Below are 25419 nucleotides of genomic sequence, written 5' to 3'. Positions count from 1 at the left end.
ACCCGGTTCAGGTTCTGTTTGTCTCTGAGTCAGCTGTGTTCACGTCTGACCGGCCGCTGGAGCAAGGCAGCGGCCGCTGGTTCTAAACCCCGGCAGCTTCTAAACCCCGGCAGCTTCCGCCCACAGAAGACGCTCCTCAGCCGAGCTGCTGCCGTGTTTGGGATCGTCGTCCCGTCACGTGACCCGGTGTCGGCCAGCTGTCAGACAGATGTTGTAGCTCTGCAGAACTCTGGATACAGAGTTACAGAGTTCACGGCCCCTCTGGGGCCGTGAACTCAGAAGACCCGTCCTGGTCTTCTGACTTTAACAAGCTGCTGGAGGTCGTCTGAGATCTTAGCCCTGAGTTTCTCCTGTGTTCTGATCGTGGCCTACGTTGGCCTGGAAGATCCGCAGGCGGGTCTCCTGGAAGAAATAACTTGACAACAAGTCACCAACCCGCTTCTCTGAGGCCCCGTTTACACGGAGCAAAAACTGTGGTGTTTTCATGCGTTTTGGCCGTTCCTTTACAGTCTCCAAAAACCATCATTCCTGAAAACTCCGGCCAAATTGGAGATTTGCAAAAACTCCATCTTCACGTTTGCTTGTAAACTGAGAGAAACGGACATTTAGGCTTCAGAACGTCACATTATGAGACAGAAACGTCAAAAGTAACTCCACTTCTCTGTCACTCCAAACCAAAGACTCTCGTTCATCTTGGAAGTAACTGCAGTCAAGGCTGATTTATGGTTCCGCGTTACACCAACGCAGAGCCTACGGCGTAGGGTACGCGGCAACGCGCGCCGTACGTAGGCTACGGCGTCGATTTAACGTGGAACCATATTATTCAGGCTTCACACGTGTCATTTGTTGATGTTTTTTTCCAGGATTCTGATTGGCTAGCATGACTTTATCTTCTCGTTACACTGCCCCCTGCAGGTTTGGCTGCTCATAGCACCTTAACAGCTATTTATGCAGGTTCCTGTAAATGATGGTATTTTTCAAAGCGTAGAGGGGGAAATATCAGTTTTTGTAAATACCCGGCTCTGTGGAAACGTGGCATTAGGGTGCTTTCACACCTGTCCCGTTTGGAGCAGTTGTTCCGAAACAGGGAGCGTTTCCCCCTAAAGATCGATTTGTTTGGTACATGTAAACACAGCAATCGCGCTCAGATGCGGGACAAAACAAGCGAGCCGAGATCCTAGGAGAGGTTAGGGTTAGGATCTCGGCTCGCTTCCATTCCAGACCTGGAGCGGTTCGTTTGCAGTGAGAACATAATCCACACAGTAACCGACACAACTCCATTCATGTGTATCTGCTACCGCGGCGCAAGGAGAAGAGTTGGCGCAGCTTCCACCCCCTTCTCTCCTATTGGACGTGCCGAGATGTCGTCAGCGCAGCACGGTGAAATGAAAAAATGTTCAATTCGGGCAGGCAGGCGTGGCGCGGCGCAAACACCGTGGCAGAGCGGTCCGCTCTTGCGCCGGTAGCACATACACAATAAATGGGATCGGCGGCGGCGGTCGCCGCTTTGCGCCCTCTCTGTGAAAGGAGCTTCATAACCATTGTTGTTTTTCCCGGGGTACGGAAGAGGAAACTCCTTCCGCGTTCATTTCTGACCAATCAGAGAACAGTTGGTTAATTTGTTAACAGCTTTGAACCGCTACAAACGGTTGTGAACACAAACCCCACAAACGAAAAACTAAACAACTGTATCGATTTAGCCCCTGAATCGGAACAAAACAAACTGGCCACAGGTCTGAAAGCACACTTAGACTAGTGCTGATGTCTTTCCCTGGTGGCTTTGTGTGAACAAACACGTGAATCTGCCTTGTTAGAGGTCAGCACACCTGCTGGGACCTTAAATACCCGGTGGGGGTACTTAGTATCGCCCCCATGAGGTTCCTTGTTGTGGGATCATCTGATACGTCTGGTGTTGTGTTTGATATGAATTTCTGACTTCTGCAGACGTCTGAGTCTCTGCAGCGTTTTACCACCTGATTATTACCAGGAAAGTTCAGAGGCTCCGGCGGATTCATCCTGACGGGACAGAATTCTGAACAGCTGCAAGGCTCCAGCTGCTGGACTCCGGCCATTCCCTCCATCCCTCCTCCGTTCCCTCCATCCCTCCTTCGGCCGTTCCCTCCTGCCGTTCCCTCCATCCCACCATGGTGGTGAAGAGCATCTCTGAATGCAAAACACCGGATCCTGCAGCGTGGGAGTGAGAGGGGCAGGGTAACGGCCCGGTCAGGCTGGGGAGAGGTTTGTCCGTCAAGACTCCTCTCCCTGGCCCTGCCCCTTCTCAACCTTCCCCCGACCCTGCACCCCAACCTGGGGCTTGCTGATTGGGCCGGAGCTTCAGGAGCTGTATGCTGGCCTGCGGTCCCCACCCCCGGTCATCCCGCTGCTGCTTCCACCTGCCTGCTGTGCTGCTGCCGTCCCCGACCCCCCAGTCTGGCCCTCGGCAGGAGGGTCCCCCCTGATGATCCAGGTCCTGGTCAAGGTTTCTTCCCTCCTAAAGGGGAGTTTTTCTTGCCACTGTTTGGCTTAAGGTTTTTCTCCCACTAGGGGAGTTTTTACCTGCCATTGTTTATGTAATAATTGCTCGGGGGTTTATGTTCTGGGTCTCTGGAAAGATCCTTGAGACAACTTTTGTTGTATTAGACGCTATATAAATAAAATTGAATGGAATTGAATCCCTCCTCCGGCCCTTCCCTCCCATCCCTCCTCTGGTGTTCCCTCCGTTCCCTCCATCCCTCCTCTGGTGTTCCCTCCGTTCCCTCCATCCCTCCTCTGGTGTTCCCTCCCTCCATCATCCGGCCTTTCCTTCCCCATCCCTCCTCCGGGCGTTCCCTCCGTTCCCTCCATCCCTCCTCCGGCCGGTCCTTCCATCATCCGGCCGTTCCCTCCATTCCCTCCTCTGGTGTTCCCTCCCATCCCTCCTTTGTCCCTTCCCTCCCTCCATCATCCGGGCCCCGTTCCCTCCCTCCCTCCCTGCCTCCCTCCCTCCCTCCTCCCTCCCATGACTCAGCTTCCCCACCCTCCTCCCCCTCCATCCTGCTACAAAGCAGCGCTGCAGTCCAGAGTCCGGCCAGGGTGGAGAAAGCAAACGCCCGGAGGGGATTTCTGCCGGCTGTGGCGGCTCCACCTAGAAGGATTATTCCTGGTATTAAACTCTGAACAGCAGATTTCTGGGAGGGACTCGGTTCTTTATGTTCTGGGGGACAAAAGGATCTGGAAACACGTGAAACATTGTTGACATAAAGTCTCCTGTAGAACTTTCTCCACACATGAGCTCACCGGGTAAACATGGGCGGGTGGGGCGGTTTGAAACACCCAGGAGGTGTTGAGACCCGGAGGGGGGGCAGGATGGACCAGCAGGGGTCCCAGAACTGAACCTGCTCAGGACCAGATCCAGCTCATCGGACAACATTCAGACAGGAAGTGGAGCAGATGGTCCAGTCAAAACCAGCTGGTTCTGACTGCAGTGTTTTTTGATTCCTGTGGCCGTTTTATCTTTATTTTTTAATAGTATTTCTTTTATTTATATTTATCTGTTGGACCTGATGAATGAAGTTCAGGGTTTTTATAAGCTGAGAGTCGTCTGTAAAGCGGAGCGTCATCAGTAAAGCGAGAGTCGTCGGTAAAGCTGAGTCGTCTTTAAGGCGAGAGTCGCTGGTGAAGGCGGAGAGTCGTTGGTAAAGACTAGAGTCGCGGGTGAAGGCGAGAGTCGCCGGTAAAGACGACGTCCTCCAACTGCTGGACAGACAAACGCTCTTCCTCTGTGGAGGAAAAGAAGCTCGTCTGGAGATGCAGCTCATCGGTGGAAACACACGCTCCTCCACTTCCTGCGGAGAAAGCGAGGAGGCCCTGGACAGGAAGTGTCTCCTCTTCAAAGAGCAGCGCCGCTAACGGGCAGGAAGACGCACTGATTGGACGGCGGATGCAGCCGGCCCCGCCCACATCCTCCAGGACCAGGAAACAGGAAGTGAGGCAGAGTGAAGCTTCAGAGGAGTCTGACCTCAGCGGAAGGACGGAGGATCCTCCGTGTCTGCAGTGTCTCAGGCTGACGTCTGTCCACACGCCAGCTGGACGTGTCCAGGGACACGGAGGCACGTCCCCCCAGGGAAGACCCGCTGGGGGGGACGTGTCCAGGGACACGGAGGCACGTCCCCCCCCAGGGAAGACCCGCTGGGGGGGACGTGTCCAGGGACACGGAGGCACGTCCCCACGCCCCCCCCCCCCCCCAGGGAAGACCCGCTGGGGGGGACGTGTCCAGGGACACGGAGGCACGACCCCACATTCCCCCCAAGAGGGCGGGAGTAAACACACCGCCAGCGAGCCATAAATAAATGCCATAAAAACAGGGAGGGGGAGGTCAGGGTATCATACTGACAATGACCCCCTAAATGTATTTATTAAGTGTTGAATGTGCAGTGTCTACTTTGCTGTTAAAACCGTGAGGCGGGGAGTGCCGGGCCACGTGGGACAGTGCCCCCCACGCCCCGGACCCCCCGCCCCTTAGCCTATGTGCGTATGAATCGTGTAGGGGGGGAAGGAGAGGGAGCGGAGGCCGAAGCCAGGAGGCAGGACCAGCAGAGCCCTGGTAAGACACCCACGCTCCCCCACCGGCCATCCAGTAGACGGGGGCCGGCCCTCCGAGCCGGGCCAGGGCCCCACCGTACCTCCACGGGCGCCGCCGGAGCCCCCAGACGGAGGGGGAAACGGTCCAACATCCCCCCATTCATACTGACGACATAAGACATAGACACCTGGGAATGACTCCACCCCGCCGGCCCGATCCCCGGACCCGGCCCCACTCCCCCCCGGGGCCACCCCGGCGGACACCCCAAAGGTCACGGAGTCCCCACATCCGCAGGGGCACTCGGCCCCCGCCCAGCGACGGCGGACCAAGGCAGCAATGCCCCCCCAGTGCAGACAGCCACCCCCCACCCAGGCAGAGCCGGGCCCTTCGAGTGGGGCCCCCACGCCCACAGCCCAGCCCCCCCAGAAAAAACGGTGATGCCCCCAGCCAACCTCCCACCGCCATGAGGTAACCCCCAAGGCCCCCACCGGTCAGGGACAGGGCCCCATCATGTCGCAACTTAAAGAAAAGTCTCTTGGCGCCATGACCGAAACCGAACAGGAAGTCGGCCATTTTGAATTAATTGTGTCATTTTGGCTCAATTTATGTCATTTCTTCGGCCGTTAATGCAGCCCGAACCGTTGGTCCATATTTGATAGTTCCTACTTTCTACAATAACTTTTGAATGGTTTGACATAAAGAGTCATCGGACTCGGTTTTGAGTCCTTGACTTTTATTGGTGAAAATTGCACGCGCGAGGGACCGCTTTGCTTTAATTATTATTATTATTATTATTATTATTATTATTATTATTATTATATATGGATGGATGGGAGGATGAATGAGTTTATGGACGGACGGATGGATTGTCAACTTGTCTTTATTCCCTTGAACCAACCAGTGTGCTGGTCCTGGTCCTGGTTCTGGACCTCTGTGGTCCTGCTGGTCTCCTGGTCTCAGCTCTGCTCTTCTGTCTGCAGGACGGACACCCGGACCGGCTGCAGGGGGGTCTGGAGGTCGGGGGACGCGTCTTCCTGCTGGACCTGGAGAAGAACCAGTGAGTCTGAGATGTTTATGTTCTGAATTCACCTGGGGGGAGGGGTCTGCTCCAGAACCTGCCGGTGGTACCGCGTTGGTTCTGGTTCCGGAGGGGGCGTGGCCTCAGCGCTGACCCGTGTGTTGTGTCTCCCCAGCAACCTGCTGCCCAAACCGCCCAACATCTTCTACTACCTGCCCAACGGAACCGCCGTGTCGCTGGCGGCCCCCGCCGTGGTGAGTGGGGGCGTGACAGGGGGCGGAGTTAGTGAGGGGGCGTGGCCGTGTGCAGAGCTCCACCCTGACGGACCTGTGCTTGTGTCGCCCGCAGACTCACTGCTATTACCACGGCAACATCCGAGGACTCCCGCACTCCAGGGTGGCCCTGAGCACCTGCTCCGGCCTCCGGTGAGTTGGATGATGGATGAAGATATTTTCCCAGAGCATCTATTGAAAAAGTAGCTACATTTCTTACCTGAGTGCTGGGGCTGGCAGCTCGTCCTGGCGGAGCGGACGCCATCGCAAACCATAATGTGGAAGTGGGAAATGTCAAACTTTAAAGTGTGGCTGTTGAACTGTACAGTCTGGCATAGTTTATTGCTTTTATACTGCGATTGGTGCCAAGTACGGTCTAAAACAGCTTTTTAAACAGAAATGTGTCACTAGTGTCAGTTATTTCCACTGCCAGTCACGTGAATATGGTGTATATAAATGTGTTGAATCATACTTCTACTGATGCCACGCCCCCTACGCTAGATCCGAGCCAAAAGTCTGAAACTGAAAAAAAAAAGATGTGAAACTGAAAAAAAGATCTGATACTATAAAAAAAAATCTGATACTGAAAAAAAAAATGGAACCTGTAAAATAATAAGTTCATAATCAAAACTTGAATTTTAAGGTTCAATTCTTAGTTTTTCAATTACAATTTCATTTTCAAATTAAAGCTGCAAGCAGCGGTGAACGGGCCCTCGCACGTGCAATTTCCAGCAATGAAGGTCAAGGACTCAAAACTAAGTCCGATGACACCACCCACAAGTCTTTATGTGAAACAATTCAAAAATTATTGCAGAAAGTAGGAACTATCAAATATGGACCAATCAGATGAAGGGTGGGTGCGCTTTTTGGCGTCTAGCGTCACCACGGTAACGCTTTTGACTGAGAAAAGTAATGCGCATCGTCACAGGATGGAGACGCACAGTTTGATGTATAACACACCTGGGTGCACGTTACAGTTCGGGCCGCATTAACGGCCGAAGAAATGGCATAAATTGCGACAAAATGACACGATTAATTCAAAATGGCCGACTTCCTGTTGGGTTTCGGCCATGGCACCAAGAGACTTTTCTTTAAGTTGTGACATGATACAGGTGTGTAGTGATTTTCGTGCATGTACGTCAAACCGTATTGTGGGGCTTGAGGAACAAAGTTTTCTAGGGGGCGCTGTTGAGCTGTTAGGCCACGCCCATTAATGTAAACCATTAAATATCACATTTTTCACCAGGCCTGGCTTGGTGCAAAATTTGGTGACTTTTGAGGCACGTTTAGGGGGAAAAAAGGCCCTCCTTTCGTCGGAAGAAGGAAAGAAAAAATTCCTACAGATACAATAGGGCCTTCACTCTGTCAGTGCTCGGGCCCTAGTTAGCAAAACTTTTGGCCTTGATTTGGCTCCATAATTGCCCCCCGGGGTTTGTTGACAGCAGCCGATCTGTGATTATTTTCCTGGAAGTTCTGGACCGGCGGCCCGTCAGACAAAGGGGGACAAACAGACCGGGAGGAAGTGGCTCTGTTTAGACTCGGCTGCTTCCCCAGCGCCGCTCGGACACGCCGTCGTGGCCGTCGTGGCCGTCGTGGCCGTGGTGCTGACGACGCTGTGAAAGGTTTCCATGTGTTGAAACCACACCAGCTCACTCAGCACCCACGGGTGGGGGGGGGTGAACATCCATCTGGGTCAGGCGGGGGTCCAGGATTTCCACGCGGACGACAACATCAGCATTTCTGCGCGGATCAGCTGATGGGATTAATCGTAGCAACCCCTGACCCGGGGGGGGGGATTAGGGACTAATCAGCTGTTAGTTCTCCGGCCCTCGTGAGCAGAACCGGCCCGGGTCCAGCGGGCCGGGGTTTGTGGGTCGACCCAAACACTGACGCCTCTGTGGGGAGATTAACGGCTGATTTAGAGCAAACAAGAATTAATGTTGTTGTCCCAAATAACTACAAATATTTAGGAACAGGGGCCCCCCCCTTCACCTGAGGAGAAATGGATGGATGGATGGATGGATGATGGATGAGAGGATGGATGGATGGATAGGTGGATTCAATTCAATTCCATTTTATTTATATAGCGTCCAATACAACAAAAGTTGTCTCCAGACGCTTTCCAGAGACCCAGAACATGAACATAAACCCCCAAGCAATTATTACATAAACAATGGCAGGTAAAAACTCCCCTAGTGGGAGAAAAACCTTAAGCCAAACAGTGGCAAGAAAAACTCCCCTTTAGGAGGGAAGAAACCTTGAGCAGGACCAGGCTCATAAGGGGGGACCCTCCTGCCGAAGGCCAGACTGGTGGGTCAGGGACGGCAACAGCACAGCAGGCAGGTGGAAGCAGCAGCGGGATGACCAGGGGTGGGGACCGCAGGCCAGCACGCAGCTCTCAAAGCTCTGGCCCAATCATCAAGTTCCAGGTTGGGGTGCAGGGTCGGGGAAAGGTTGAGAAGGGGCAGGGCCAGGGAGAGGAGTCTTGAGGGACGAACCTTCTCCCCCGCCCAAAAGGGGCCGTTACCCTGCCCCCCTCACTCCCACGCTGCAGGATCCGGTGTTTTGCATTCAGAGATGCTCTTCGCCACCGGCAGAGGATGCTGCACCAAGAAAAAAGAGAAGAGAAGGGGGGGCCAGCACAAGAAACTACAGGAGCGAGTCTAACACACTACATTACCTATAGATTTACCAACACCAACTGGATGAGAGGATGGATGGATGGATGGATGGATGGATGGATGGATGGATGGATGGATGGATGGATGGATGGATGGATGGATGGATGGATGGATGTTTCCATCATGCAGCTGTTCCTCTAATGGCCCTTTTCCACTAGGACCTACTCACCTCGCTTCTACCCGCCCCGCCCCCGTCTTGCGCTTTTCCACTACGGGCTGAGGCTGGTAGAGCCACGCCAAGCAGATACTTTTTCTGTATCTTTTCTGTCGAGGTTCTATCCGGGCTGAGTCGGCCCTGGATCTGACGTCATCACCCTCCACGCCACCGATTGGTCGGGGGGGCGGAGCAGTCAGACGTTTGAATCATGAAGCAGGAGTCAGTGCAAGATTTTATTATAAAGCGCAGACGTCTGTTTGGTGATCCAACTCTGAGGTGCAGATGTTCATAAACCTGGTGCTGACGAGAGAATTAAAAAGGGATGTAGACGGTGATAAGGAACGATCAGATCCACCAGGAGCTCTGTTTTACTCTCAGCCGCTCGCGGCTCCAGCTGATTTCTGATCAGCGCCGACGAACAAAGGGGTTGCCAATCGAGTACGTCACAGCAGCTTCACCCCAACCTGCCCACTTCACCCCAACCCGCCCACATCACCCCAACCCGCCCACTTCACCCCAACCCGCCCACTTCACCCCAACCCGCCCACTTCTCACCCCAACCTGCCCACTTCTCACCCCAACCTGCCCACTTCACCCCAACCTGCCCACTTCACCCCAACCTGCCCACTTCACCCCAACCTGCCCACTTCTCACCCCAACCTGCCCACTTCTCACCCCAACCTGCCCACTTCTCACCCCAACCTGCCCACTTCTCACCCCAACCTGCCCACTTCTCACCCCAACCTGCCCACTTCACCCCAACCTGCCCACTTCACCCCAACCTGCCCACTTCACCCCAACCTGCCCACTTCTCACCCCAACCTGCCCACTTCACCCCAACCTGCCCACTTCTCACCCCAACCTGCCCACTTCTCACCCCAACCTGCCCACTTCACCCCAACCTGCCCACTTCACCCCAACCTGCCCACTTCTCACCCCAACCTGCCCACTTCACCCCAACCTGCCCACTTCACCCCAACCTGCCCACTTCACCCCAACCTGCCCACTTCTCACCCCAACCTGCCCACTTCTCACCCCAACCTGCCCACTTCTCACCCCAACCTGCCCACTTCTCACCCCAACCTGCCCACTTCACCCCAACCTGCCCACTTCACCCCAACCTGCCCACTTCACCCCAACCTGCCCACTTCTCACCCCAACCTGCCCACTTCACCCCAACCTGCCCACTTCTCACCCCAACCTGCCCACTTCTCACCCCAACCTGCCCACTTCACCCCAACCTGCCCACTTCACCCCAACCTGCCCACTTCTCACCCCAACCTGCCCACTTCTCACCCCAACCTGCCCACTTCACCCCAACCTGCCCACTTCACCCCAACCTGCCCACTTCACCCCAACCTGCCCACTTCTCACCCCAACCTGCCCACTTCACCCCAACCTGCCCACTTCACCCCAACCTGCCCACTTCACCCCAACCTGCCCACTTCTCACCCCAACCTGCCCACTTCACCCCAACCTGCCCACTTCTCACCCCAACCTGCCCACTTCTCACCCCAACCTGCCCACTTCTCACCCCAACCCGCCCACTTCTCCCCAACCCGCCCACTTCTCACCTGGCTGTGGAAAAACAAACAAGGACAAAACGGGTGGAGCTACGTTACGACGTACTGATGTGCTAAATCTGCACTGGGGAGCAAAAGTGTGCGTCTCCTCTCTTATTTTTCCTGGATCTATTTTGAGACCAGCACCTGTCTAGCTATTGGAAGTGCGCAACCTTTTTTATAATTTGTTCCTCCCGCAGGGGCATCATCGTCCTCAACTCCACCCTGAGCTTCGAGGTGCAGCCGCAGGAGGGCGACCCCCACCCCGACCCCCACCCGCCCCAGGAGGAGGAGGTGGGGGGGGGCAGCGGCAGCGGCAGTGGAGCTGGGGGGGGCGATGAGGAGGAGGGCGTCCATCTGCTGTTCTCCACCAGCCCTCTGGAGGGCGACGGAGTCGGAGGCTGCGGGGTGTCGCACACCCCCATCCCCCCCATCCACAGGGACACCCACACCCACCGGGTGAGACATGACACCCACACCCACCGGGTGAGACATGACACCCACACCCACCGGGTGAGACACGACACCCACACCCACCGGGTGAGACATGACACCCACACCCACCGGGTGAGACACGACACCCACACCCACCGGGTGAGACATGACACCCACACCCGCAGGGACACCCGCATCCAAGTGATGACATCACACTAAAGTTGCTTTTTTCAACGAAAATTCAGACTAAATATTGTCGTCAACGAACCTTTATCACCTGAAGAAAACGAGACGCAACGAAAATGCTGGTCATGTGACGATAGCGATAATTAAATATATGATGCAATATCGTAGAGCAGTGGTTCTCAAATGGGGGTACGCAAGATTTTAAAATATACATATATTTAAAAAGTAGCATCCATGCAAAAATCCTTTAAAAATAAATATTTCATAAATAATTGAGGAAAATATAAGTCTACATTCATAAAATGAGTTTTATCTTCAGGAGTAGGTTATTCAACTTATTATCCTAAAACCAGAGTATCCCCCACACCAGGATGGTTCCACCTAACCTGTCAATCACCTGGCTTCACCTGTCAATCACTTGGACCAACGATGGAGTCGTGGTTGAAGCGTAGCAGAAATATTTTTATGTTTAATAAATCAGTTACTGATGGCACAGTGCTCTGTTTTAGGTCTTTTTTTTACAACCAAAAGTGCTTTGCGCTGGTTAGGGGGTACTTGGCTGAAAAAATATTTCACAGGGGGAACATCACTGAAAAAAGGTTGAAGACCACTGTCGTAGAGGAATAAAAACCAGACTAAAATGTAGATTATAAAATAAAAAAGATCCTAATCATGAGAGTTCAAAGTAGTGCTGGGCGGTATACCGGTTCATACCGAATACCGGTGTTTATTTTTCTTATGATATGAATTTTTCATATACCGTAATACCAGTGAGTATGTACAGTAGCTACACAACGTTGAGAACGCCGCGGTGCGCTCCTGGTCCTGGTCCTGGTTGAACTTGTTTGTCTTGTCCACAGACCAAGAGAGACATCCTGTCTGAGACCAAGTACATCGAGCTGGTGCTGGTGGCCGATCACCAGGAGGTCAGTGTGTGTGTGTGTGTGTGTGTGTGTGTGTGTGTGTGTGTGTGTGTGTGTGTGTGTGTGTGTGTGTGTGTGTGTGTGTGTGTGTGTGTGTGTGTGTGTGTGTGTGTGTGTGTGTGTGTGTGTGTGTGTGTGTGTGTGTGTGTGTGTGTGTGTGTGTGTGTGTGTGTGTGTGTGTGTGTAGTAACTCTGTTCACCACCAGATGGCGGTGCTGCAACAGGTGTGACAGCTGTTACACCTGTCACACCTGTTACAGCTGTCACACCTGTTGCAGCTGTCACACCTGTAACAGCTGTAACAGGTGCAGCAGGTGCAGCAGGTGCAGCAGGTGCAGCAGGTGTGACAGGTGTCTCTGTTTCTCCTCCCAGTTCCTGAACTACCAGAAGAACAACAAGACCATCATCTACCGCATGCTGGACGTGGCCAACCAGGTGGACGGGGTGAGAGCTGCAAATGTAGAGAAATGCATTTTAAGACCAGCATCATTTATCCCTCAAAGAAATTAATTAACCAAAGATTGAAATTAGTTGTAGATAATTTTCAAAGTGAATGTAGAAACGATAGAGAGCCTGTTTTTGGATGTGAGATCATTCAAGATAAAAGTTTCTCCATCATTTAATATTATCCAGCTCCATCAACATACATTTCTGCTCTTTAAAACATTCAAGTTGGTGTAATTTTTAAGATAAAAAAAATGAATTTTTAGTGAATAATTTGATAATTCTTACAAATTACTAAGTAAGCTACCTCATACTGCGTAATATTCTTTCATCCATTTATGTGCAATATTCTCTCATTCATTCATTTTCATATATATATATTTATGTTTCCTGTTTCTTATTTTGTTTTTTTACATAGTCTTTACATGTGTGCACTTTCATGGAGCTGCTGCCTAATCTCATTATACCATTATAAAGATAATAAAGGCTTTTCTATATTCACGAGTGTCGCTACGCTAACCCCCCCCTTCATGGACTAGTCTTAAAAATGAAATCTCCTTATTTCAACAGCATCTAAAACACATAAATACTCTGATTCCAACAGTCAATTTATCCTGAACCCCTGGTACTCAATATGGTTTTCCTTCCTTATTTATTATTTAAGTACAAATTTTTCATTCATTCATTTATTTATTTTTTCCTCCTTCTTTTGTTATTTAATTATTTTTAGATTAATTTATTTATTTTTTTCCTTTCCTTTTAATAGGAGATGTGATTGTTCTCTCAATCTGATGTACTTATGTTTACATCAGAGTTTGTCATTGTTCTTGTTAAATAAAGTAATTAACTAAAGTAATTACCCCCCCCCCTCGTTCCAGTTCTACCGGCCTCTGAACGTGCGCGTGGCTCTGACCGGGCTGGAGATCTGGAGCGACCGGAACCAGATCCAGGTGGAGAAGAACCCGACCGACACCCTCAACAACTTCCTGGAGTGGCGGACGCGGGAGCTGCTGCCGCGCCTGCGCCACGACAACGCCCAGCTGGTCATGTGAGTATTACCCAGAAGCCCCTGCGGCTCCGGTTTGGGCCGGTGGGCGGCTCACGGCTCCGGTCTCTCCGGTTGTATGGGCTCAAATTAATGCCATAAGTATTTTGTATCTGTAAATAAACTTTGTACTTGTAGAAATATTTTGTGCGTGTGCAAAAAATATTTGTACTTGCAAAAAATATTTGTACTTGTAAAAATATTTTGTGGAATGAAAAAAATATTTGTACTTTCAAAACATATTTGTACTTATAGATACAAACCTACAAACTTTTTACAAAGCTACAAACTTTTTTTACAAAAGCTACAAACTTTTTACAAAGCTACAAACTTTTTTTACAAAAGCTACAAACTTTTTTTACAACTACGAGTTATGGCACTGAAAGAATACCGTGTTCGTTTGTCTGGTGAATCAAGAAAGACTAGTGGAAAGAATCACAGGTTAATACAACTTTTAATCATGTCAAGCACAAGGTTTTTCCGGCCGGAGGTACACTTCTCTCATGGGTAGGAGAGGAATGCACCCAGGTGTCATCGATCCAATCTTTTTTATATTGAAAAGGGGGTGTTCCTGAATCTCATTGGTCTCCCACCTGGGGTGTCTACCCAGATCGCAGGACCCCCAAATGCTAAAACATCTGTTTCTCCCCATTGTCTCCCCTCAACAAATGGTATGCATATTTGTAACTGAATTTCATTGATAGAGCCAGCTCAAGGGGGAAGATACCCCCGATCTCCTTTGTTATTTCTCTCACCTGGGGTGCCACCCCCAATGCTAAACCACCTATTTCCCCCCAATGTCTCCTCTCGACAATGGTATGTATTTGAACTATCTGACATCTGCATCTAAAGCAAGCAGTCGAGCCGTCTACTGAGGCTGACTCCATGACTACATGAAATCCTAACAGCACTGTTTTGACGTGCCAAAACTAAGAGCCAATCAGAGATCTTTGGCACGGGTTTCAAAGCGTTTCTGGAGAGCCAATCAGCACATTGCATCGCCTACTGACGTCGCCGCCATATTGGATGTTCAAGACTGCGCTGTAAACTAATACAAGTAAATGGACTTATTTTCATAAAGCACCTTTCTACAAAGAAATTTACGTTTTACGTCTCATTTATTCATTCACACACGCACTAATATACTTGGGAAACAGTTAGGCACCAAATATAATATATTTGATTTTCTGAGATGGCAAAAATAAGAACTTTATTGATCCCACATAGGAGTTATTCATGTTATACCAGCTATAGAGAACAAGGTAGTGCCGAAAAACAATATATATATATATATATATATATATATATAAGTACAAAGTTTATTTACAGATACAAAACACTTATGGCATTAATTTGAGCCCATACGGTTGGGGCCGATGGGCGGCTAACGACTCCGGTCTCTCCGGTCCGGGCCGGTGGCTCACGGCTCTGGTCTCTCCGGTTGGGGGCGGCGGCTAACGGGTTCGGTCTCTCCGGTCTCTGCAGGGGCGGCTCCTTCGACGGCACCACGGTGGGGATGGCGTCCCAGTCCTCCATGTGCTCCAGGGACCGGTCCGGCGGCGTCAACGTGGTGAGTCTGGACGGCTGTCGCCGTGGAAACGGGCCGAAACAAGTCCCTGTTGCCGTGGTTACAGCTGCATTCTTAGTATAAAATATATATCATATATATTTTAATATATCACATATATATATTTATTTTATATATATATATTTTTTTTATATATATATTTATATATATATATATATATATTATTTTTTTTTAATGTGAAGGGGTTTATTAACGTAAATTTCCTGAGTTTATTACTGATGATAGAAGATCGGAGACTTCGTTAAATGTTGATGCATACATGCAAAAACCTTTAGACATGGAACACGACGCCCAAAACAGCCTTTTTTTTGTCTATTTCTTTCTTTATTGTATAAAGAATATAATTTATAAACACATTAATTATATTCCTTTCTTATATTACCGTATTGACCCGAATATAAGACGACCCTGATTCTAAAACGACTCCCTCTTTTTCCAGACTCAAGTTTGAAAAAAGACTTTTTGAACACCAAATTCAATTTTTATACAGAAAAATAATGACAGTACGTGTATGACAGTATGTGAAACAAATAATTATGACAAAATATCTGAGAGAAAAAGCATGTTATTTTGCCTCATTCAAATCATCATCTTGAAGTTTCCATCATAACTTCTCCTCAGCTGCCGATCTTCAACACACTTTTCTCCAGATTGTCGCTACGTTTCTCCATTTTCTGTTATCTCTTCTCTTATTTTATTCTCTTTTTCTTTCTTACCGCTATTTTTTATTTTTCTTCTTCGTGCTACCGCTATTTTTATTTTTATTCTTCGTGACAGAGGTTCACTTTGTCCTTGGGAGTTTAGTTCAGCATTTGCTGTAAAGATATGTGGCGCCATCTAGCGTTGTGAATGGGTATAACGTCTAGACCCCGAATGTAAGACGACCCCCACTTTTTCAGTCTTATTTCAATGCAAAAAACCCGTCTTATATTCGGGCCAATTCGGTATATTGTTTCTTTTCTTTGCAAACGAGAGCTGCACTGTCAATTTTACTAAACTTGTTTAGCGACAATAAAGAAAACTGGTCCTGGGTCCTGGTACGTGAGGTCCGGTACCTGACTCCCTGACCGGTACCTGGTTCTGTTTCTGGTTCTGGTTCTGCTTCCTCCCGGTCCCGATACCTGACTCTGGTTCTGGTTCTGTTCCTGCAGGACCACCTGGTCAGCGTTCTGGGCGTGGCCTCCACCATCGCCCACGAGCTGGGACACAACCTGGGGATGAGACACGACACGGCCGAGCGGCGCTGCTCCTGCCAGAACGAGCCGCGGCTGGGAGGATGCATCATGGAGCCGTCCACCGGGTCGGTACCGCCACCTTTACTAGGGCTGGGGATTGTTAAAAACCTCACGATTCGATTCGATTTCGATTCTTTAGGTTTCAATTCCATATTGATTCGATATTGATTTAAATGCTTCGATATCGATTCAGTAAAACATAGAAATACACAAATACCTGTTGGCAATTTTTCATTATTTTTATTTTCATGCCTATAACACGTGGCTTGTTACTTCACATAGAAATTAACTGAGCAATTAAACTTAAACAGCACCATAACGGCTCACTTGTGTTTGTACTGTAGTACAAAAGTTAAAATAAAAAAAAAAACACATGACAGTTCTGTGTCAACATGATCCGCAGGTTTGTCGTGTTGCTGTTGTGTTTTAGTTCTGCCTGGCACAACTTACGCTGCTTTCACATATTGCATTTTGCGCCTCGCCCACCGCCGGGTGGGGAGCAGAGTCGGCCGAGATGTCGTCTCAGCTTGCCATCGTCGTTGTTTGGTCGTGTGCAGCCACCGTCCACAAAACGAGAATCATAAGAAAATGTTGCCCACAGCGCCCCCACTGGCCAGGAGGAGAATCATTCAGAGGCTTTGCTTAATCGGTGTTGAATCAGGGTGGGGGGAATTGCGATGCATCGATTTAAAAAAAAAATAAATAAAATGTTTACCCACCCCTAACCTTTACCTCTAGCCGGGTCTGGGGGGGCTGCATCATGGAGCCGTCCACCGGGTCGGCACCACCTCTACTCAGGGATTAAAGTTCTCCGTACTGGGTACGGATTTCCGTCGTGGGGATTTTTTGGGGATATTTTTTTATGAGATCAGCGCAAATACGACAAAAAATATGAACACCGGGGTGTCTGTAGCGCCGCGGTGACTTGTCGAACGGCGCCCACTGCAGTCAATCAGCTGTTGGCTGTGCACACACAGTAAAGTTCTCCTCTGGTTTTAGATGCACGTAACCTGACACCTAATAACTCAGCCTAGGCTGAGTTATGGTTCTGCGTCAAAACGACGCCGTGCCTACGCATGTGGTTTGCGTCAACGTGTTTTTGATTGTTATTTTATTCTGCATGTAAAGCACCATGTGTTGCAATTATACAGGCATCAGAATCTTCCGCGGATCCGCGGATTTTGGTCTCAGCAAAAAATTTCCGCGGAACGTGGAAAAAAAAAAAATAATTCGCTGAATCGGCGCTGAATATGCAATGCAGTGTTTTGCGGTGTGCTTCTCATTGAAATGACTGGAGGCAACACATTGCGGCAGTGAGCAGAGCCGGCAGGGAAAAAAAGTCAACAGTGCCGCGTGTCCGTGTGTAACCTAAATCTACCACGGCCTCAGTGTTAGGGCTCGGCCAGGTGGGGCTTTATAAATATATGGGCTTTATAAATGTATTAAATATATGAACGAGGAGTCGGCGTGGCGAGGAGCTGCGCGCGCACCGGCCGACAGTGGGGTCGCGCTGTGAAGCCTGAATTATGGTTCCGCGTTAAATCGACGCGTAGCCTACGCCGTAGGCCTCGGCGTAGGCTACGCGGCGACGCGCCCCGTACGGTGCGTACGGCCGCGTACCCTATGCCGGGTCTGCGTTGGTGTAACGCGGGACCATAAATCAGACTTAAGTCCCTTTAGGCTAATACTGTGAGAAATAACCTCTCATAATAGCGGTGTACAGTTAATAAATGTAATAAATGCTCCTACTGCCGTTTATGCTGGCTACTGAGTCCCGTAAGTGGCGAGTGAATTTTAACTCCTTAATTACTAAGGTGCATCCCTAGTTTTTTTGGTGGGAAAGGGGGATTCTGGCCATTGTAGAAGTTTAAGATATAATTATCTTCATTTCAAGATTTATTCATGCATGAAGAATTACCCATGATGATGAATGCGTGTTATTATGTTATCAAAATGCATCATTCTTTGCAAAAATTCAGATTTTTTGTGTGTATTTTTGTGTGTATTCTTGCGCCGTGTGCTCTGCGTTGGTGTGACGCAGAACCATAACTCAGCGCTAGACCTCGTCTCATGTCGGTGTGCCGCGATGTAAACACTGCGGAGCTACAAGCCTACGTTGCATTACGAATGTGACGCGCTGTGAGCTTGTATACCTGCATTTTAATTTCAGATGCTTTGTTCAAAGTTATGTAGCGAGTCTGTAGTGCAGTGCCTCGTTTAGAACCCCCTGTCATTATCACGGGGGGGGGGGGGTCTGAAAACTTCTTTCCGTCCTGGGATTTTTTTTTGCTTTAATCCCTGCCTCTACTAGTGATGCACCAAATGTTCGGTAACCGCAATTGTTCGGCTGAAAATAGCAAAAAAACCCTTTCGGTGAGAGAGAGATGGACAGATCTGGTCTGGTCAGGGTCCAACCTCCACTGGTCATGACCTCTGACCTCTCCCCCAGGTCCCTGACCTTTGACCTCTCTCCCCCAGGTTCATGACCTCTGACCTCTCCCCCCAGGTCCCTGACCTCTGACCTCTCCCCCCAGGTCCCTGACCTTTGACCTCTCCCCCCCAGGTCCCTGACCTTTGACCTCTCCCCCCCAGGTTCATGACCTCTGACCTCTCCTCCCCCCAGGTCCCTGACCTCTGACCTCTCCCCTCCCCCCAGGTTCATGCCGGGCCAGCAGTTCAGCAGCTGCAGTGCTGCAGATCTGTCCGTCAGTCTGCTGCACGGAGGAGGGATGTGTCTGTTCAACGTCCCCCAGCCGGACTCTCTGCTGGGGGGGCCGCGCTGTGGAAACCTGTACGTGGAGACGGGGGAGAGCTGCGACTGCGGCCTGCTGGAGGTACCGACACTTCTGACCCGTCTAGACCTGATCATGACCCGCCTGACCCACCTGAACCCTCTGACACCTCTGACCCGTCTGTCTGACCCGGGGATCGGCAACCCGCGGCTCTAGAGCCGTATGCGGCTCTTTATCGCCGCCCTAGTGGCTCCTGGAGCTTTTACAAAAATGTTGTACCTTTTTTTCTTCTTCTTTTTAGTTTTTTCCTTTTTTCTCTTCTTTTTTTCTTTTTTCTTTTTTCCTTTTTTTTCTCTTTTTTCTTTTTTCGTTTCCTTTTTAATCTCAACATTTCGACTTCTTTCTCGAAATTTTGACTTTTTTCTCGAGATTGTACTTCAACATTAATCTCGACATTTGGACTTTTTTCTCAACATTTCGACTTTTTTCTCTAAGTGCATAATGAAAAAATAAATCCCCCCTCAATCCTATCTAACATAGAAACATGCAGCATGTGTTGCCTTCATTCTAAGGCTGATACAAGACTTTTCATTTTTGCGGCTCCAGAAATATTTGTTTTTTTGTGTTTTTGGTCCAATATGGCTCTAAAACATGTTGGGTTGCCGACCCCTGGCCTAACCTGTCTGACCCGCTCACCTCTACCTGCTGTTATTCCAGGAGATGAAGCTGGTACATGAACTGGTGTGTTGGAGAGTTTAAACCAAATCCATGTAGCATTCCTTCTTTCTATTTTCAATTGTTCATCAAAAACCTTTAACTTTTTTAGTTTTTTAATCGATGCCCAAAAAAAACAAAAAAAAGCCAGTTTTTTCATGTTTCAATTGTAAACTCGGATCAAAAATACAAAAAGAAATTAATTTGATTTTAATATTTAAGTGGAAGTGTGAAGCGTTGCTTCGCCGTGTCGCTTGTTTGGAACAAAAGGGTAAAATTTCATATCTGTGTCACGCAGATCAGCGTTCCTCCACTATAGTCCCCCCCAGGTTTACGTTCCTTTCTCCATGTTTCCAGCATTTAGGTCAAATTATGTCATTTTCCGTGATATTCCCTGTTAAAAAGTAGATTCCGGTTTTATTGCTCAATTCCACGATTCTGTGATGGTGGAAACCGTATTGCCCTAATTACTCAGCAGCTGTATGACGGGTATGAATGACGTCTATCTATCAATCAATCAATCAATCAATCAATCAATCAATCAATCAATCAATCAATCAAGATCCTGTAACGTTGTCTGAGCCGGAGCAGAAACAGGAAGTGGCTGGACGGAGGAAACATTCACTCTTTATTCAGGAGTTACTGACCGCAGACGTGGAGATCTGCTGATATCCGTCCACCTTTACCTGTCGAAACCCGGCCAAGTATTCACATCAAATTCAGGCCCGTGGCCCGTTTTTTCACTTCCTATTTTAGATCCGAGTCTAAAATTAAAACATGAAAAACCAGAACTGAGTAAAACGTCACTTTTTCCTTTTTAAATGTTTGATTGACAGTAGAAAGTAGAAAGAAGGACTGATACCCGGATTAAACCTCGTCAGACTCGTGTCAGAGCTAAGAGTATTAGGGCCAGGCAGGAGAAAAATAAAAATAATATTTTAGAGGAGGGAGATTTTTTTTTCGTTATGCACTTCGAGAAAAAAGTCAAAATGTTGAGAAAAAATTGAATTGACTATATTAGATATTGATTTGAAACACATATCCCACATATGCAGTTGCATAACTTCAGAAACTTAACCTTAACGTTCCACTCCGAGGATGTAAGTTAGTTAGTTAGTTAGTTAGTTAGTTAGTTAGTTAGTTAGTTAGTTAGTTAGTTAGTTACAGCTGCTGCTGCAGAGCTGTCAGTCTCTCTGCTAACTGGATTTGATGGGCAGGAGGAGACATTTACACTTTATTCAACAAATTATATTTCAACTTTATTCTCGAAATGCAAAATAAAAAAAAATCTTCCCCTCTCAAATATTTTTCTCCTGCACGGCCCTGACACTTCCGTACAGAACTGCTTCATGACTGACAACCGTTTTAAGGTGGACTGACAGCGGCCCGTTTTAAGGTGGACTGACAGAGTTGTGGCTCCGCCCCCTTGACTCCCTGCTGTCTCTGATTGGTCAGGAGTGCCAGGACCCGTGCTGCAACGCCTCCACCTGCCAGCTGGTCCCCGGGGCCCAGTGCTCGTCCGACGGCATCTGCTGCGGGGACTGCAAGGTGAGGGGGGGCCGACGGGGGGGGGCACCAGGGCCGGGCCGGGGGGGGGGCACCAGGGAGGGGGGGGGGCTACCTACAACACACACCTTCATAAACTTCATATGTTGCAAAAAAGATTCTGCAGGATGATTGGTCTGCTCATTCTGCCTCTCTTTTCAAACAACTCAATATTTGACCCATCTTTAAGTTAAATACATATCAAACCTGCAATTTTATTTTCAAAGTTTTGTTCCTGCCAGTTTCATTTTCTTTGCCATGTAAAGATTTTTTCAGTTCAACAGTGATATGAACCATTTTAATACAAGACAGGCTAATCATTTAAATCTCCTGAAGTTCCGTACTGGTTTGTGTCAGTTCTCCATCAGATACAGTTATGGAACACCTACAGGACTGTCTCAGAAAATTAGAATATTGTGATTTTCTCTAATGCAATTACAAAAACATCATACATTCTGGATTCATTACAAATCAACTGAAATATTGCAAGCCTTTTATTATTTTAATATTGCTGATCATGGTTTACAGCTTAAGAAAACTCAAATATCCTATCACAAAAAATTAGAATATTCTGGGAATCTTAATCTTAAACTGTAAGCCATAATCAGCAATATTAAAATAATAAAAGGCTTGCAATATTTCAGTTGATTTGTAATGAATCCAGAATGTATGACTTTTTTGTTTTTTTAATTGCATTACAGAAAATAAAGAACTTTATCACAATATTCTAATTTTCTGAGACAGCCCTGTATACAGCAATAACTGATACTACTGCCCAGTTATGGAACACCTACAGCAATCTCGTCTACCTCTACTTCATTCAATCATTTTAAACGTAAACTCAGGACACATTTGATTGATCAGATTATCTAATGATATTTCTAGATTTGTTATTTTTTTCTTTATTCATGCAGAAACCATGTATTCTATTCATGCTGCTGTTTATTTGCTTTGTCTTTGTTTTTAGACTGCAATCATGTATTCTGCATATTTTAAATATTTGTACAATATTTTGCTGTATTTTACAGGTAGAGGCCTCGTATAAGCCCCTTGGGCTTTTTGCCTCAGCCTAGCACATTACCAATCTCTCTTTTACATCTGTATGTTACTTGTTCTGTTTTTATACTGTGCTGAATAAATAAATCAAATCAAAACCAGGGGTCTCACCCCCTCTCTCTCCGTCTCACCACGTCTCACCCCGTCTCTCCCTCTCTCCCCTCTCCCCGTCTCTCCCGTCTCTCCCGTCTCCCCCGTCCCTCCGTCCCCCAGCTCCGCCCGGCCGGGGCCGTGTGCCGGGACCCGCTGGGCGAGTGCGACCTGCCGGAGTTCTGCACGGGCTCGTCGCCCTACTGCCCCCCCAACGTGTTCCTGCAGAACGGAGAGCGCTGCGACGACGGCTCCTCCCACTGCTACGGGGGCGTCTGCGCCAACATGGACGCCCAGTGCCAGACGCTGTGGGGCCCCAGTAAGACAACGCCCTCGTCAGGGTTTCAGGGTGTCAGACACCCGGAAGATTTTTGAATCTTAATTTTAGAGGGAATTTATCTTGGCATCGTTAAAAAGTTTTCTTATAGTTTGAAAAGGAAAAAGTGAGTGAAATAAATCTGTTTTCCAGTCGTTAGACGCCTCAGTCAGGGTTGCCAGGTTGAGCAGGTTTCAGCCCGATTGGGCTGAAAAATACAGGACTGGTTGGGTTTATAAAATTTGGCTGCTTTTCCTGGTTTTTACCAAATATGTAGGAGAAATTATCAACAAAAAAGTTTCCATTATTGCAGAGAAAAGTAGAAACTTACACAATAAACTCACTGATATTTGATTTGCTTTAATCTACTCAATTTAATTGTAGTCTTTGTTTGGAGCTGAACTTTTTGGGGCTATTTAGTGGAGTTGTGAAGCCTGAAATGTATTAAGCATTTAATCATTCATGGTTTTAACATAGAGAATGTATGATTTTAGCTGGTTTTTCCTTATTTCGGTGGGTTTTACATCATGTTTGGGCTGAAACCTGTCAGATCTGGCAACCTCGACTTCAGAGCTGGATTTCTTATTCAGCGTAGTCTTGAGACGAGGAAAGCAAATATGGGTGAATGTAAATTTAAAGACAAATGGCTGCAAAATTCCAGTTTCTCGTGGCGGCTGAAAGCTAAGACGCCCAAAGTGTGAGTGAGAGTTTTGTGTCAAGGGCTTCACGTTTCAAGTGTTCACATCGTTACGTTGGGTTCAAAGTGTCTTTTTGGTCCTTAATTGAGTTTGAAAATGGTTTTAAAGTCTCCGTGTCTTTGCAGACGCCACCGCCGCGCCGGCCGTCTGCTTCTCCTCGGTCAACAAGCAGGGCAACAAGTACGGGAACTGTGGCCAGCGGCCCAACGGCTCCTACGTGCCCTGCAGCTCCCCGTGAGTACCAGCTCCCATGATGCATCAGTGCTGCCTCAGCTCCCATGATGCACCAGTGCTGCCTCAGCTCCCATGATGCATCAGTGCTGCCTCAGCTCCCATGATGCATCAGTGCTGCCTCAGCTCCCATGATGCACCAGTGCTGCCTCAGCTCCCATGATGCATCAGTGCTGCCTCAGCTCCCATGATGCATCAGTGCTGCCTCAGCTCTGACCCCCCATAGACATTTATACAGTAGAAGCTCCATGGAGCTGCTGATACGTCACCGTCTCCTCCATATTGGATGTTCAAGACTGCTCTGTAAACTAATACAAGTAAATGGATTTATTTTCATAAAACGCCTTATTCTACAAAGAAATGTACGTTTTACGTCTCATTTATTCATTCACACACGCACTAATATACTTGGAAACAGTTAGGCACCAAATATAATATATTTAATTTTCTCAGATGGATAAAATAAGAACTGTATTGATCCCACATAGGAGTAATTCATGTTATATCAGCTCACAAAAAATAAAGAAAAATCACAAAAATAGGAAAAATAGAGAAAATGTTGAAAAATGTTTCAAATGTTATTTTGTTATTTGAAAAATTTAAAATATGTTTTGTTGATGAGAAAATCTGTTTCTCTATTTTTCTTATTTTTGTGAGGGGGGATATATATAGTTTTTCGGCACTACCTTGTTCTCTATAGCTGATATAACATGAATTACTCCTATGTGGGATCAATAAAGTTCTTATTTTTACCATCTGAGAAAATTAAATATATTATATTTGGTGCCTAACTGTTTCCAAGTACATTAGTGCGTGTGTGAATGAATAAATGAGACGTAAAACGTACATTTCTTTGTAGAAAGGTGCTTTATGAAAATAAGTCCATTTACTTGTATTAGTTTACAGCGCAGTCTTGAACATCCAATATGGAGGAGACAGTGACGTATCAGCAGCTCCATGGAAGGATAGGTTTATATATGTATCTAACCCCCTCTCCCCCCCAGGAACGTGCGCTGCGGCAGGATCCAGTGCCGGGGCGGGCGAGAGCGCCCCCTGCTGGGCAGCAACGCCCAGATTCTCACCACCACCGTGCGCTTCAACGACAGCGACCTGGTCTGCAGGGGAACCTTCTTCCACCTGGGGGACGACGTGTCGGACCCGGCCAGCGTGGCGCAGGGCACGGCCTGCGGGCCCGGCAAGGTCAGGACCCCCCCGTACAGGACCCCCCCTCTATCAGGACTAGGGTCGCCACCCGTCCCGTAAAATACAGAATTGTCCTTTTATTTGAGAAAAAAATGTTGCGTCCCGTATTGAACTAATACGGGAAGCGATTCGTCCCGTATTTTCATTAACGCCCCGTCTGTCACACACGCATCTACACTAAATTTATCAATAATGAACTTAATAAAACACAGGAAACATTAAGGCCAGCAAAATGTTTTTGGCGGGACAACAGGACCTGCTAGCTGTGCCCAGATCTTTATGTATTATTATTATTATTATTATTATTAATCCCCTGGAGGGCTTCACCTCCAAGTAGGGGTTGGGAACTGGGAATTAAAAGTTGCGTTCCGTATTGAACCAATACAGACATATATTATGCTCTTATTTATTGATGTCATAATAAACAGGTGAAGGTCGGAACATTTGAATATATTGCAAAACGTCATTCGTAGTAAATTTAACTAAAGGTGAAACAAATATATTATTTCCCACTACATGCAAAGTGAAATATTTCAAGCCTTTATTTGTTATCATTTTGATGATTATGGCTCACAGTTTATGAAAACCCCAAATAAAAAATGAATAAGAGAATATTTTATGAAATTAATAAACAATTCCATCATCAAAATTATAACAAATAAAGGTTTAACATATCTTGCTTTGCCTGTAATAAGACTAGGTAATATATTAATTTCACCTTTTAAGT

The 25419-nt window shown here is 47.9% G+C and overlaps 1 protein-coding gene across 7 annotated transcripts in view; it reads left to right on the top strand.

The window, feature by feature from the left end:
• adam15 (ADAM metallopeptidase domain 15) overlaps positions 1-25419 on the top strand; it is a 53626-nt gene that overhangs the window by 9947 nt on the left and 18260 nt on the right. For 5 of the 7 annotated variants that reach the window (XM_061717740.1, XM_061717741.1, XM_061717742.1 and 2 more), the window contains exons 3-16: positions 5542-5618; positions 5755-5833; positions 5928-6004; positions 10452-10764; positions 11733-11798; positions 12168-12239; positions 13118-13287; positions 14770-14854; positions 16024-16172; positions 18764-18941; positions 21009-21101; positions 22368-22563; positions 23384-23492; positions 24494-24689. In XM_061717740.1, coding sequence (XP_061573724.1) covers positions 5542-5618; positions 5755-5833; positions 5928-6004; positions 10452-10764; positions 11733-11798; positions 12168-12239; positions 13118-13287; positions 14770-14854; positions 16024-16172; positions 18764-18941; positions 21009-21101; positions 22368-22563; positions 23384-23492; positions 24494-24689 — 1860 coding nt within the window. The remainder of the gene's footprint in view (positions 1-5541; positions 5619-5754; positions 5834-5927; positions 6005-10451; positions 10765-11732; positions 11799-12167; positions 12240-13117; positions 13288-14769; positions 14855-16023; positions 16173-18763; positions 18942-21008; positions 21102-22367; positions 22564-23383; positions 23493-24493; positions 24690-25419) is intronic. The other 2 variants (XM_061717739.1, XM_061717737.1) reach the window with 2 other exon arrangements.

This window comes from Cololabis saira, chromosome 3 (genome assembly GCF_033807715.1).
Source record: "Cololabis saira isolate AMF1-May2022 chromosome 3, fColSai1.1, whole genome shotgun sequence".
In the NCBI taxonomy this organism is placed as follows: Eukaryota; Metazoa; Chordata; class Actinopteri; order Beloniformes; family Belonidae; genus Cololabis; species Cololabis saira.
The sequence above is the reverse complement of the archived record's forward strand: the minus strand, read 5'-3'. Positions and strand labels throughout refer to the sequence as shown.